Genomic DNA, 14,718 nt, shown 5'->3' with positions numbered 1-14,718 from the left:
GCTGGCTGGGCAGTATCAGGTGTTCAGGGGTAGCCTTTCTGTCAGCGGTTTTATCTAAAGTGCCTGGATAAAGGCACTTCCCAGCCTTTGATCAAAGCAACTAAATAAAAGCTTAGTTGCCAGATTAGAAGCATAATAATGAACCAGGTGACTTTATTTCAACCAGTTAACGGATAGAATGGGCGGATTCTTTAATACAATTCACCGTTTTTATTTTGTGGCCATGTGACAATCTTCAAGCTCTAGTTAAAAGCTTTAATGGCTGGATGTGGCACTTCAGGAGATGGTTTAGTGTTAGGGTGGTGTAGGGCTGTAGCTTAGACTTGATGATCTTAAGATCCTCTCCAACCTTGATGTTTCTGTGTTTCTATTGAGACCTGTCATTCCCGATCACCTCCTCGTTCGCTATTTTAATTTTTTGTGAAGCTGGAGAAGGTGACACATCTGAGCAAGCAGGGTGTAATGATTGCCACAGATATCTGTAGTAGGGAGGAACTGGGTTTTTTGCAAAAAAAGGAGCAGAGAAGACATGGTTGCCACAAAGAGTCATAACTTTCCCTGCGCGATATTTATACAAGGTTTATGGGACTATTTTATGTGCAGCTTAAAAAGAAAAAGATATAATTACCCTGAGCGCAGTAATGTGTAGTGCACGTGCTGCCTGTGAAATGCCCATATCCATTAAATCCACATCACCTGCACATCTTCGGAATTGCAGCACAGCTCCGTGTCGTTCTTTAAGCTAAATTTCAGCACTTGGAGCACTGTTTTAATAGCGCCTATTTCCTCCCCCTACCACCAGCAAGCTAGTTTTCCTAATTATGAGGAGTTTTTCAGATGTTTTGTTTGGTACCTCGAGACAGGGAGTGAGCACCCACTGCTGGTGCCTTCTCACGAGGTGAGCCCTGCCTGGCGTGGGGTGAGCCTGACTGGGGTGCACTGGCGATGCTGGGGTCCCCCCAACAGCAGGACCTCGGCTTCGCTGCCTGCCCACCCAGCAGCAGGTCTGGCTGAGTGTGATGGGGCGTCTTAAGCATTTATAGACCCTGCCAAGGGCTCTGCTGGGTTGCTTCCTGTGGTCGTAGATGCTTAACCCCCCCTCCCCTTAAAGAAGCCGACAAAGGAAGCAGTGCCAGGAGCTCAGTAAACTCCGCTGAGTGTGTGCCAGCAGATTGTTTTATATACAAGCAAGCAAAATCTCTGGAAGGGAAATAACATCAAGCATCGCAAGGCAGCTGAAGAAGCCGATTGAGGATGGTGGAATTTATATCTACTCCGATGCCAAAAGTTTCGGGGATAAATATTAAATTCAGTCAGTAACTCATAAAAGTGAGTGCTTCTGTCTGCTGGGATGCTGACCTGGCAACGGTCAAGCATCCCCAAGCAAAATGAATGTGCAGAGAGTCCAGAGTCCAGCCTGTCTTAAATCCAATGGGTAAAAACTTAGAAGTCTTGAATACTAGTCCTTAATAATGTAATTTTTGCTTTGTTTTAAAATCTTCCATATTAATGCTGGGAAGGCGGAATAACCCATGCTGATGGGGTATGGCAGTGCTGTGGAGATTTGTTTGTTGTTTCAGAGTCACCTACCTGCTTGGGTTTCTCCTCTTGGGAAACTGTCCCAGCCAGCTAAGGCCACTGGCATCTCTTCAGATAACTTCTTTTAAAAAAAAATTCTTGCTCACCTATAGCAAAATGGAACTTTCTGGATGATTTTGTGCAACCCATAGGATTTTTTGCTTTGCATTTTATAACTGGCCTGTAGGAACCCCAGATGCTTTAAGATAAAAATATTCCTTAAAACAAAGGGTCCTTTCATCATGAGCAAGAAATTTATGTCTGCAAGTGGCATTTAAGAGCAGAGTGACAACTAAAATACTTGGCTTGGTTACAAAATCTAAACAACATTGAGGACATTAGGAGGATGTTTTCTAGACAGTGGTTCAGTTTAAAATGGAGAAGGATTCCGTGATTTCTTATTTTGAAGTGCTGACATTTCCCATATGTTCTTCAGAAAATATGAGCTTTAAATCAGCTTCACTTTGACACTGGAAGTTTGCCCAGGAAAGGTTTAGCAGCGCATCAGCGATATCAATGGCATTTCGCAGATCTTGTTGAAGGATGCAAATTTTTTTTTTTTAAAAAATCACATTTCAAATAATTTGTCTTAGAGTTTAATAAGTGTGTTGTGGGTTGATGTTGAAGGAATGCAGGAGAAACCTGAGACCCAGTTGCTTCAGTCTAGCTAAGAGTGTTGCAGAAGACCCATAGTTGGGCTTCAGCCATGCCGGTGCAGGCACAGCCAGCACCGGCTCCTGGGGGCAACAGCTGTTCGCAGCACTCAGGTACAAAGCCTGAAGTCTGCCTTTTGCGATAGGCTGTCCTGCTTTGCTGCCTACGCCCAGAGGCAGCTAAATTCAATGGGACCTTTATGTTTTAATTACAAATTTTTTGCAAGGGCCCTGTAACCTAACACCAGATTCATTCCTGATGAGATCCAGCCTCTGCATTAGCCCCAGGAGGGGAAGGTGATATATCAGATCTGTGCTGAGCACCCCCAAATCGAGCGGGGCTTACGGCACGGGGTGGGGGTGAGCAGGGAGAGCTTTGCAGTGAGGGAGCCAGCAGCCTGTGGTGTGGCAGGAGGCACAAGTTCAGCCTCTGGGATTTTTGGGATGACCGCTCCCAGAGTGGGGTACCTGATGACCACAGGCCATGCACCCTGACTGGAAGGCAGCTGCTGTATGTGCAGGCTTTGGATAGGAAGAGGTGCACTCCCGTTTCTCTTGCATGCCGTTGGAGAAGTGAACTAAGCAGATCTTGGGTTCCTTAATAAATAAACAAAGTTTTCAAACCTCGCTTTTCTTGAAACAGCAAGCTCTGCCTGCTACTTCTCCTTTCTATACAATGCTTTTAATGATTTAAAAGGATAACCAATAGCGAATTTCAGGGGAGAGAATTGCCGGTTGTTACTGGCAGAGCAGAATATGGTAAACGTGCTTATTGACAGGTTGTCATGCTTTATAATGTTTATTTCTGCTCATAATAATGAAGTACACTTTGACTGTTACATAAAACCTTTGTAGTTAGCAGCAGCCTTTTAAGATCACTTATATTAGTGGGAGATTTGTGGTCAGTGAAGAATTTGAGTGCCATGTGTTCATATTTGGGCCTCTCTTGGTCATTGATTCAAGTAATTTCAAGAGTTTATTCTAACTGAGAATAGGGGAACGATGTGAAACACGCCTGTTCAACCACATAGAATCTTGGTTCTTCAGTGTATACCCACAGTATGAGATAAGATTATTGCTAAGATGGAAAACAGTTGAAGAGCCTTCTGCAGAAATACACCCTATTAAGCCTCTTACTGAGGAATTTAAGAAGAGAAATAGAAACTTCCCTGTAGGTCTCTTGCATGCCATGTCCTCCTCATTCTCCTCCCTGCTTATTTGGAGCAGCGTTGCCAGGCAAAGATGAAAGTGGAAGAACCAAGCCCAGGCTGGTCAGCTGCCAAGCGCTGGAGCCTCTGACTCAGAGCTTCGGCAGCTATAGGAATAATTAAATTTCTCCCTGCGCTCACTTATATTCGTGTAAATCTTTTGTGTTGAATCTTTAAAATCGAGTAGGATGGCTGTAGGGGAAATAAATAGTCAAACCCTGAAAAAATACAGCTGTAGTCTTAGCTCAGCTAATCAGCTAGACTTCTGCGAGGTTTTATTTTATTTCAGGGATAAGCCTTCATCCACCTCTGATTGTTTTAAACATTAAGCATTGATATATGTAACAGAAATATGTCAACATGATGGATATCTCTTTTATTTGATCCTTAAGGCAGTGTTCATTAATAGCAGCTGTACAATGAGTCTCTGCCATTGCAGAGTCTACTATGGGACACATCCTGGGTTTGCTCCGAGACGCAAAAGCGTACGCGCACGTGTTCTTTCTGGCCATGCCACCACCTCTGCCATCACAGCACTCTCAATGCTGTGGTTACCCCAGAGGCATTTCCCAACAAAATGCAGAGCGTTCTTTTATTCAGCATGCTTTTATTCAGCATGTTTTATTCACGTGCTCATGTTCCCATGTCCAGCTCGACGCACAAATCCCCATCCTCCTCTCCAAAGGTCTTTCCTCAGAGAGCAAGGCTGGGTGGCTGTCAGTGTACAAGCAAGCTTTGCCAAAACCAGCGCTGTCCCCGGGGCTTGCACCTGGGGCTGCTGGGGAGAAGGAAGGCTTGGCACTGCTCTCTGACGAGCCCTCACACGGGTTGTGTTCTCACAAAAGAGAGAGAGGCCCCCCAAGCACAGCTCACAGCCAGCCTCTTCGACCAACTCCCAGCTCCCTGCCCTCACTCACGCCACAAAGACACTTTGTCATTACCAAAGACACAACGCAGAGAAGCGCTGTCATGCAAAACTGATGCCCAAAAGCAATGAAGTGTGTGAGTGTGTGTATGAGTGTGTGTGTGTGTATGTGTGAGTGTGTGTGTGTGTGTGTGTGTGTTAATTTTTATGATCTTACTTGGATCAGGTCAGCAGTGCAGCAGCGTTTTGTGGTGAGGGATGTCTAACATACTCATTGAAGAGTGGTTTCTGTGAATATTATGATAGTGTTGGTGACCAAAGTGGTAAGACTTGCACAGAAGTTTTGATTATTTCATAACGAGGGACAATAATTCTGTTCATAAGTTTCTGTTCTTAAAACTACACATAGTCAATTGACTATATTTATGTTGTGCCAAAGAATTTTTTTGCCACAAGAACTGAACAAACTGGAGTTAGATCTCAGGTTTGATGTGCCCATGTACTGCAGTTCTGTGGTTCATATGCCAGGTTGAGAAAATGCAACAAACCTCTCATGGATTGAATTTTATTTTTTTTTTTATGTCCTCCCACAGATCCTTAGAATTTGCACAAGATACACACCAGAACAAGACACCATGACATTTTCAGATGGCCTTACCCTAAACCGAACTCAGATGCACAACGCCGGATTTGGCCCGCTGACTGATCTCGTGTTCACGTTTGCCAACCAGCTCCTGCCTTTGGAAATGGATGATACAGAAACGGGTCTCCTTAGTGCCATCTGCTTAATCTGTGGAGGTATCGTATAGCACAAGCTTGGATGCATTTGAAAAGGACAGATACAATAAGATCATCTATGTTTTACTCGTTTTGCTTTCCTGTACTAAAACACATATATAAAATATATGTATATCTGTACTATTATTATATATGTTATATAAATCCCTTAACACTAAAGGTTTGGTTTCCACTGGTCATAGTTATTGGTTTTATTACTGATACGTTTTAAATGAATTGAATCATTCTGTCAAGCAACTGATTCTATTATTTGCCTGACAAAGGGCAACAGGATATATCCTCCTGTATTTTTATTAAGCGATCTATGTGTACCTGTATGAATGAACTTTGTTACCTTTGTTACGCGGTACGCAGTATTTACTGATAAATATACCTGCATGCTTAGCATATAGTTACCCCACAGATTATACTTCAAAATTAGCATAGTGGCACTGATGACATGATTTGGGGGAGGCTGATTACAACTCAAAAGGGACTTTGTCAAATCAAATCAGGTAAAATCATGGTTTTAAAATATAAAAAGCCAAGTCTCAAAACTCACTTCCAAAATCCTCTGTAAATGTCTGTTATTTTTAATCCCCTCATCTCTCTCCTCTTTTGCCCAATATTGACCAGCAACAGAAACACATGTTTAGTTGGGCCATTTTGTTGAAAAACAGACTGGGTGCTACCAGAGAATGCTTGAAAAACAAGTCATTTTTTGTTGACAATGGCCCTTTAGTACAAAATCGTTCCGATTTTATGTGTCTCTAACTGTAACCCATCAAAAGCGTTGATGGGTTCTGAGATGCCATTAAGATGTGACTAGTGCATCCTGGTCTGTGGGTGACGTTTGTTGTCACTCAAGCTAGCACTGCCATCTGCTGATACCTGGTAGTAACTCACTTTATTTTAGTATTGGCACAAAAAACCAAATGAGCTGTAGCCTCTTTGTATACTCTAGGTAGCTTACCGATGACGCATACAAAATTAATTCTGAAAGATTGTTTGCACCAAGCTGTTTTCCCCTTGGAGAGAGAGGCAAAAGAGCAAACTGGTAATTCTGGACCACTCAGATGACAAACCTTTCCCGTCACCAAGGAAAAATTAACCTAAATTTCAGGGAGCCATGGTTTGGCGTCTTCCTATGGAATACTCACTACAGCGTGGGTAAGTGGAGGGAAAGTTGAAATCATGGAGTTCTAATGAGGAATACAGAGGAGCTTCTGTGATTTGCAGTTTGCAAAAAGAAATATATTTAAAATCATACAAGTGCTATGATACTTTTCTACAGACCGCCAGGACCTTGAAGAACCAATGAAAGTGGATAAGCTTCAGGAACCATTGCTTGAAGCACTGAAAATTTATATCCGGAAGAGACGACCCAACAAGCCTCATATGTTCCCAAAGATCTTAATGAAAATCACAGATCTTCGTAGCATCAGTGCAAAAGGTACAGTGTCTCCCAATAATTCAGCGATAGGGTCAGTCTTACGTTTCAGTGGAGGCTGGCCTAGACACCTGGGTTGTTGGGATGTTATTTTTTTTAATTTAACTCATGCCACTTAAAGTGAAAATGACGTCTTAGGTGTAAGTAGGTTAGCAAATCATTAGCATGAACTCTTTGTTAGTCCTTTAAGAAAAGCTAAAACCCTGAATTAAACCTTTGTTAATTTGTACAAGGGGGCAGAGTCAACATGTACTTTGTATCACTAATAACCTTTAAACATGAAACTCTGTTGACAAACAGCAGAAAACACTTGTGCATCCACAATCACCCTAAACTGTGGTCTGATGTACTGAAGATTTAGAACTGATTTGATCCAGGATTTTGGAGATGCAGCACTTGTGATCCAAACTAACCAAACTTTGCACATCAATAATTTTGTTTCAACATTTCATGTAGTCTTGTAGTGATTGAATCATCAAGCAAAATAGATGCAGGCTTAAGCACATAAGTTCTCTAAAGCACGGGCATAGCTGAATGCTTTCATGTCACCAGAGAGCTCCCACTTAGTGCTTTGTGCTCGAGGGGTGCAGCCCGTGGCAGGAGGCCGGGCAGCTCTTCTCAAAGCAGCCGTGGACACCCAGCGGGCTGTCACCTTGTGGGCAGCCTCTGCGCACGCCTGCTCGCCCCGGGCTGTGGCTCCAAACATGGCTGTCCTCTTCTCGCTTGTGTACCCCTCTTGTGTCCCCAACACCCAGTTTCAGATGTGTCCAGCTGTTTCACACCTGTTCACCTCCAGACTTCTGGGCAGCTGTGTCAGAGATGTGCTGGCCTGAACACAGAGAGTCTAAAGTGCTCCAGTTCTTATATTTTACAGTGGTTAATGTGGTTCCACTTTCTTACTATGCTTACTCAACTACAGATTTACTACCCCAGGTAGATAAGTAAGCACATGAGCCTGTATGGGCAGGTACCTATGTAGCTATGGGTTGGATATATGCTCTTGAAAAAATAGCTAGTTTCATTTGACATGGTATTTGAGAAGGCTTTAGGGACAAAAGCCTAAAGGTTAAATCACTCAAATACACTTGTTTTACATTAAAACCTGGACTGTTACATTTCAAACAGTATATATTTAAGGTAGAAGATTAAGCTGTAGCTTTTATAAAAAGAAGTGAGCAATTTAATGGAATTTATTACCAAAAGAGTAACTTAGAATGGAAACACCAGAGCTGGAAGCAAAAGTACCCTAAAAAGAAACCCCTTACCAGGTTATCTAAAGCTTCCAGTTTACCCTCACGTAAAGCAACCTTCATCCAACTGAGTCTACAAAGTAAACTTGTCACAGTACTGAGCTATAAAAATATTTAGGGTAGCCCTTTCATTCTGCTGTTCTTGCTTATGGGAAATCTATTTCTACTTTCCTGCTTCTTTGCTAGAGCCCTCCAGCTCCTCAAGAACCCACCTCTGTCTCTTTATGTTCAGTGTAGAAGAAAAAGTTCTTCTTTCTATTGTGACATTTATTTATATCATTAATGTTTTATGATAGAACTGAATCACACCAAAGGACCAGTGAGGTTTTAGAAGGGTGGGTGTGTCTTGGAGTTTCATTGAAAAAGGAAGATGTACATTAGAAGATAATGGCTTTTGACGGAACATGAGCCCTGAAAGCAATTACCAAAGTATAAGCACGTACCCAAAAAGAGCAAGAAAGTCTCCTCATGCTGGAGTTCCGTATGCAAACACGTTCTTCTGCAGCATTGTATTGTAACAAAAGAATTAAGCATTTGTCAGACTGAAGCAAGAGACCCTATTCTGAGTTCTCTTCTCCCAGTATGAAATCAGGAGTTTGCGAGACCCGAGAAATGACCGTGGCTCTGCACTGGGAGAACGCCACAAGCACTTGGTACTGCAGCTGCCCACTCCCGAGCAGCAAAAAGCAGATATGAACGTGGCCGGATTCAATTCATCAACACTGCTCTGACGGCAGATGGTTTTCAGAAAAGTGCTCAGCGTAATGCTGCATTAATTCCTTTCCACTTACAGAGCTTGCCCCTTTGTTCCTAACGGTTATTTAAGGGACTTTTTAATCAGCATTCACTTGGAAAGCTGCTCATTGCCTTTGCAGATGATTTTTGAAGCTCCTCAGTTAAGGCATGAATTTGTGTGTGCTCCCTTCTGCCTTGGGGTTACCGCTGGGGCTGGCAGTGGGTGCTCTCCAGCATGTACAGAGCAGCAGAACAGATCCAAAGGTTCTCTCCTCTGGACCGTATCTTCAATAACCAGACTATTTTCTCATTGGCTTTGTTGGCTCTTCTTGCCTTCCTTCACACCTAAAAAGCTCAGATTCTTATGCCATTAGACTCAAAATGTAAGATGATCAGGAATCCTACATGTTAGACCAGGTATTTGAATGCTGAGATTTATGGCTACTGATCAGGCATTTCCCAGTAACAGCCTTTCACTGGGAAGTTTTGTCCATCCAGCATTTAAGGATTCTTGTGTTTATACTAAGTTAGTAATCCCTCGGAGTTAACTGCACCATGTCAGGCAGGATCTTGGCAGGTTGTTTTTTTTTTTGTTGGTTTTTTTTTAAATGCAGGCTTCCTCTCCTGCTGTACTGTCACAGTGGCTGCTGCGGGCTGTGAGGTGTCTGCCTGTTGGTACAGCTGCCCTGTGTGCCTGTGCAGGAAGCCCTGACAAATTCTTGGGAGCATCAGGTGCTGTGATGTGGCTTCATGCTTCTTCTCCCACCCCAAACCAGCGCTGGTTGTTGGCTGAGCAGTCAGGATCAGTGTTGTAACTTTTAATCCTACACACAAGCCTGCAAAGCCACCTCTGTATTAAACTGCCTGTTGTGACAAGGCCAACCACTGAAGAGTCTGCCTCAGCTGTCAGGTGTGAACAGTCTTAGTGTTTCTGTGTGCTTTTGTGGTTAACTAGCACAAGAGAAGATGCCTGAAAACTGCAGAAGGCAGGTTCACCAGACAAAATAATATTTTTACTTGGATTTGTTCTTTATAAAACAGCAGGTTGTTAAATTCTTGATTCTTATTTGTAGAGGGGCAGGAGGACCTCTCTCGACCTACCAGCCACCCCCCTTCTGATACACCCCAGGATGCCATTGGCCTTCCTGTGTGACCTACTGCAGGTGATCCCGCTCTGGACAGGGGGCTGGACTAGATGATCTTTTGAGGTCCCTTCCAGCCCCTGACATTCTGTGATTCTGTGATTCTTATTTCACCATTTTCTACATGGGCAAGAAATGTTCTGATTTGCATCACTGCAGTTCTGTGACAGGATTCACCTCCCCTGTTTAATGCAGATCAGCAGAATTTTTATTATTCTGTAGTCTTTGCAGATTAAAATCTGTAAAATATGTTCCAATCTATGAAGAGATCTACATGATCACAGTTTAGCTTAATTTTTCAGTGTAACTTAAGACTATTTTGGTTCCTTCTATAAAAAGCAGCAGTTCTACCAGTTTGCCTGTATTGCAGTATCAGTTGCTACGTCATAATTGCAAATTAATTTGTTAAGGGGTCCTTTTTCTGGCAGTTCACTTGCATAATGTTATATGCAAGTAGTAGACATGAAATCCATTAAAATAGTGTACCCTGAAATTACTACTGATGATGCTAACTGAAAGGAAATGGTATGAATCATTCGTACTAATGGAAAGGACTTTTTGTTTTCTTTTTAAAGGTGCAGAACGTGTCATTACGTTGAAAATGGAAATTCCTGGATCCATGCCACCTCTCATTCAGGAAATGCTGGAGAACTCTGAAGGACATGAACCACTGACACCAACCTCAAACGGAAATACTGCAGAACACAGTCCCAGTATCTCACCCAGTTCAGTGGATAACAGCAGTGTCAGTCAATCCCCGATGGTGCAATAAGACATTTTTCCAGCTACTTCAGACATTCCTAATACCTTATGTACAGGGATGAAAAGCAAGAAAAACATTTTTACTGCTGCTTAGTTTCTGGACTTAATATATATCTATATATGTGTATATATATAGATAAAAACTCAACAAGGACCAAGAACTTTTCATATGTATTGATATATACTCCTTGCTGTTTAAACTCTTAAAACTAGAAAAATGCAAACTTTTGAAACTCTAAATCAGCCATTTCGTGCAAAAAATAGTTAAGCTTCTGTTCTCTCCTCTGAACATTCACGATTGCATGGTGACAAGACAGATCTCGAACTTTAAATTCTGGTTGCATTTCTGATGACTTTGTACATACAAATGTATGGCTGTACTTTCTAGACTGGATGTTTGGTGCTTTCCTTTTGTCTCTCATACCTAAAACGATCAAGACACTGACCACATGACACAGACTGCTGTGCACATCCAGAAAAGGAAGTTTAAAAGACCTTCTAGTTTAGTTTAATATGAAAACTTGTCTTTAATGCCCTCAATTTGCATCGCCTTCCTTGTAAAAAAGTATACAAAAAAATACACTGCACTAGCAGAAAAGACATCAGTTATCAGCGTTAACTACCTGATCAGTTACTCAGATATCATCTGTTCCACTGTTAATGTCACTTTAAAATTTAAAGAAGTGGTTTCTTACCTGGCTGGTGACCTAGCTACACAATGTTAACTACTCCGTTGCTACAGTAAGGATAGCCTCCAAGGCAGAAACACTGTTTAGTGTTATCATGTTTTTGTTTACTTGTTCACAAGCCGTTAGGGTAACTTCATGGGCCGATGACCAGCAGACGCACTGACAGCTTTCAAACCAGCAAGTCTCGGGTATTTCCTTAAGAGTTGCCTGCCGGGAGCGAGCGGGGTTTTCCGGCCTTACGGGCACTGGGGAAGTACAGCCAGGACTTCCAGAAACACAAGGAGAGAATCTGCCTTCCTGGCCTTGTTAAATCACCATGAAGCAGAGTGAAAACTGTGGTAGAATCGTTAACAGATTTAAAGTGTCAGTTTCTTAGGTTTCATTTAAAGCACTAGTGGATTTTTTTTTTTTTATATATATATATATTCTAGCAAGTCTGTGATGTACTTTCACTGGCTCTGTTTGTACATTGAGATTGTTTAACAATGCTTTCTATGTTCATATACTGTTTACCTTTTTCCATGGAGTCTCCTGGCAAAGAATAAAATATATTTATTTTAAAAAAAACAACCTACAACTGTGTAGAAGCAGTTCCTCTAGTCCAAGTCTTAACAAGCACACACATACAGAGTAGTTTTCCATTTTTTTAATGTTTAAACTTCATTTCAAAAAGCAGGTTTGCTGTTTGCAACCATGACAATTAAAATGTGCTTTAGCACAGCTGTCTAGAACATCTCTACAAGCCAGTCAGACAAATACATGACATTTCAATGAGTAAAAAAGAGCATAAAACTGTAGGTGTAAGAACAAAATGTTAAAATGCCTACACACAATAATAAAAACCATCAATTACATTATCACATAAAATAAGTCAAATGTACAAAAGTTCGCGACAGAAGTGACAAAAGGACAACACAAGATATTTGTTGGAAAACATTTGTGTGCTCTTTGGGCACTTAATTAAACATATCAAAATCATCATCTTCATCGGATTCTGCAAAATATTTAACTTCTTTTCTAGCTCGGCCTGTCCGTGGCTTTGGGGCAGTTTCGGAGGCAAAGCCTGACTGAAAGATTTCCACATCAGAATCCTGGTCAAAAGCAGCCTTCTTGGGCTTCTTCAGAAAAGAAAAGACAAATCAGCTGTGATGCCATGTACATTTTTCTCTTTTAATATTCAAAATTGAAGAAACTTTCTCTAACATCTAATTTCCAGACACGCCTAAATCACCACCGTTAGCATATTGCCACCTTCTAATAAGCACACGTACCTTTTAGGTAAAATAATCCAATAGGTTCCCTTTACAAGGAGAAAAGAGCAGAGATGGAACTGACCTTGCTTGGTGTCAATTTAGGGGTTTTCTTCCCAGGGTTGTATTCACCTTCGTTTTCTGAACCGGATGCTTTCCTTTTCTTTGCCCCTCTACCTTTTCCTAGGTGAGAGAATACAATTTAATTTTGGGGGGGAGTTTTATTATTTTTTGTTAAATAAAACTCCAGAATTCAGAAAACTGAAAAAAAAAATTAGTAGAAATTCCTTTAGTAATGTCTACATGTTAAAGTTAGAATTTAGTTTACAACTCAAGCTTTTCCACAACAGCAGCAAAATAAAATATATTTTATTTTCTCAGTTTTAAGTCTTTTATACTTCTTCCCAAACTGCCATTCAACCGTAGCAATTCAAGCTGTAGATTCCAGACAGGTTCAAACCTCATTAGATCAATGACTTCCAGACTTCTGAAGTACCACCAAGTCCTCGGTCTCCTTCAGTACTGATTACGCAGCATTAACTCACCTTTACTATTTAGTAAATTTACTCTTAACGTCAATTATCACCACTGGCACATCCCATACAGCCTTTGGCATGCTGTGTTGTGAGGAGTCTTGACAACCATGAACTGCTGTACCAAAGAGTTGGTTTAAAAAAGCTGAAAAATGCTACTTACTAGAATTACTACTAGAATTTTGCTGTTGTAAAAAGCTGAGATCAAAGGAAATAAGCACTACAGAGTAGAACAGAAGAACAAAAGAAGAGGGGTTTGCAGCTATTACATTCCCAGTACAGAAGGTCAGATAAAAAAGTTCACACATTGTTTGTCATGAAAAGCCAGTAGTACAGTTTCTCACAGGCAAGGCTCATGGTCGAGCAACCTACAAGTGATTAATTTTCTAAGAAATCCATGTGGTTCTACTTTTAGGGACACAAGTCCTGCCTCTTTAGCACAATGATTGCGAGCCTGTGTTACAAAAAGCACAAACACGACCGCTGAGCAGCAAAGCACTTCACACATTGTTTGTCATGAAAAGCCAGTAGTACAGTTTCTCACAGGCAAGGCTCATGGTCGAGCAACCTACAAGTGATTAATTTTCTAAGAAATCCATGTGGTTCTACTTTTAGGGACACAAGTCCTGCCTCTTTAGCACAATGATTGCGAGCCTGTGTTACAAAAAGCACAAACACGACCGCTGAGCAGCAAAGCACCAAAACTCTTACCTTTGGGTGTTGCAGTCTTTTTTTCGAATTCTGAATCTGAGTCAGAGTTTACAGTTTCCACCTTCTTGGCCTTGGGCGTTCTTTTAGGTTTAGGGGGCATATCTAGTTTAGCTGTTAGACATTAGAAATACTAAGTATGTTAAACTCACGTATTAGTTAGAAGTATTAAATTTTATTAGATACTCCGTTTACAGCATAAATGGTAGATACTAAGATGAGCTGTTTCTGTGGAAAACATACTTCAGCTTTTATACTAAAACTGCATGGAATAAACAGGAAGTTTCCTCTGTCAAACTTTGATATGTATCAGCACACTCAGTAAGTTCCAGTGGTTTTGATAAAATACTTTTTTGTCTTTTTGAGCACAAAACAGGTTACCAGTAACTAAAGCAGCAGACGTTCTCCAGGTTGGATACTTTAAACATGTTCAGATATATTACAGTGTTTACAGATGGAAGTTTGCTGCTTGTAACATTTTTTTGCCTTCATGGGACAACCTTCTCCATGATTACTGCAGGACTTTAGTGCATCTGACTCTATGACATTGTTTTCTGTCAATCTCAGTGAAGAAGAACTTAAGAAAAAGCAGAAAGGACAGGAAGGGGATACATCTGTGGATTTCTTAGAGAATTTCAGTTACTGCTACACAACTAGTCTTTTCCATCTTTGAAAGACAGTCATTGGTATGGTCACACGATGGGTGGCAAGGGACAGAACCACAGAATCATTTAGGTTGGAAAAGGCCCTGAAGATCATAAGCTAATGTGTTTGACACACTTACAGATGAGATAGTCTTTCACATGAAGCTCAGAGAATGCTACTGGCCATTATCAGCCACAAATACCTCAAAGATTATGAGACACGTGAAAATACTCCAGATGCCAGGAATGTGGACATTTGTGAGAACTCAAGCTTTCATTTGTGGTATGGGAATGTGTTCAGACAATAAAAGAGCATCTCCACAAACCTTTTGTCTATGATGCCTTAAACTGCTACCCACTGCAGAGTCACTGCACAAAGACAATTGTGTCTGTCCAGCATTTTGTGATAATACCTACTGGGTAGTACATGTATCAGGTCCTGACAATACAAAAAAATAAAGAAGCCACCTTTGG

General features: G+C 41.3%; 2 protein-coding genes across 3 annotated transcripts in view; one reads left to right on the top strand and one right to left on the bottom strand.

Moving 5' to 3' along the window:
• Positions 1 to 10,681, top strand: part of RARB (retinoic acid receptor, beta) — a 68,731-nt gene extending 58,050 nt beyond the window's left edge. Inside the window, exons 5-7 of one of the 2 annotated variants that reach the window (XM_009873031.1) lie at positions 4,898 to 5,102; positions 6,376 to 6,534; positions 10,234 to 10,681. In XM_009873031.1, the coding sequence (XP_009871333.1) occupies positions 4,898 to 5,102; positions 6,376 to 6,534; positions 10,234 to 10,430 (561 nt within the window). In that variant the 3' untranslated portion in view covers positions 10,431 to 10,681. The remainder of the gene's footprint in view (positions 1 to 4,897; positions 5,103 to 6,375; positions 6,535 to 10,233) is intronic. The other variant, XM_009873032.1, reaches the window with a different exon arrangement.
• A 1,059-nt stretch (positions 10,682 to 11,740) lies between these two features.
• LOC104276633 (DNA topoisomerase 2-beta-like) overlaps positions 11,741 to 14,718 on the bottom strand; it is a gene marked incomplete at its 5' end in the record, with an annotated part of 23,802 nt that continues 20,824 nt past the window's right edge. Inside the window, 3 exons of the mRNA XM_009873033.1 lie at positions 11,741 to 12,227; positions 12,445 to 12,542; positions 13,604 to 13,714. Coding sequence (XP_009871335.1) covers positions 12,066 to 12,227; positions 12,445 to 12,542; positions 13,604 to 13,714 — 371 coding nt within the window. The remainder of the gene's footprint in view (positions 12,228 to 12,444; positions 12,543 to 13,603; positions 13,715 to 14,718) is intronic.

This window comes from Apaloderma vittatum, unplaced genomic scaffold (assembly GCF_000703405.1).
Source record: "Apaloderma vittatum isolate BGI_N311 unplaced genomic scaffold, ASM70340v1 scaffold12957, whole genome shotgun sequence".
NCBI lineage: Eukaryota > Metazoa > Chordata > Aves > Trogoniformes > Trogonidae > Apaloderma > Apaloderma vittatum.
The sequence above is the reverse complement of the archived record's forward strand: the minus strand, read 5'-3'. Positions and strand labels throughout refer to the sequence as shown.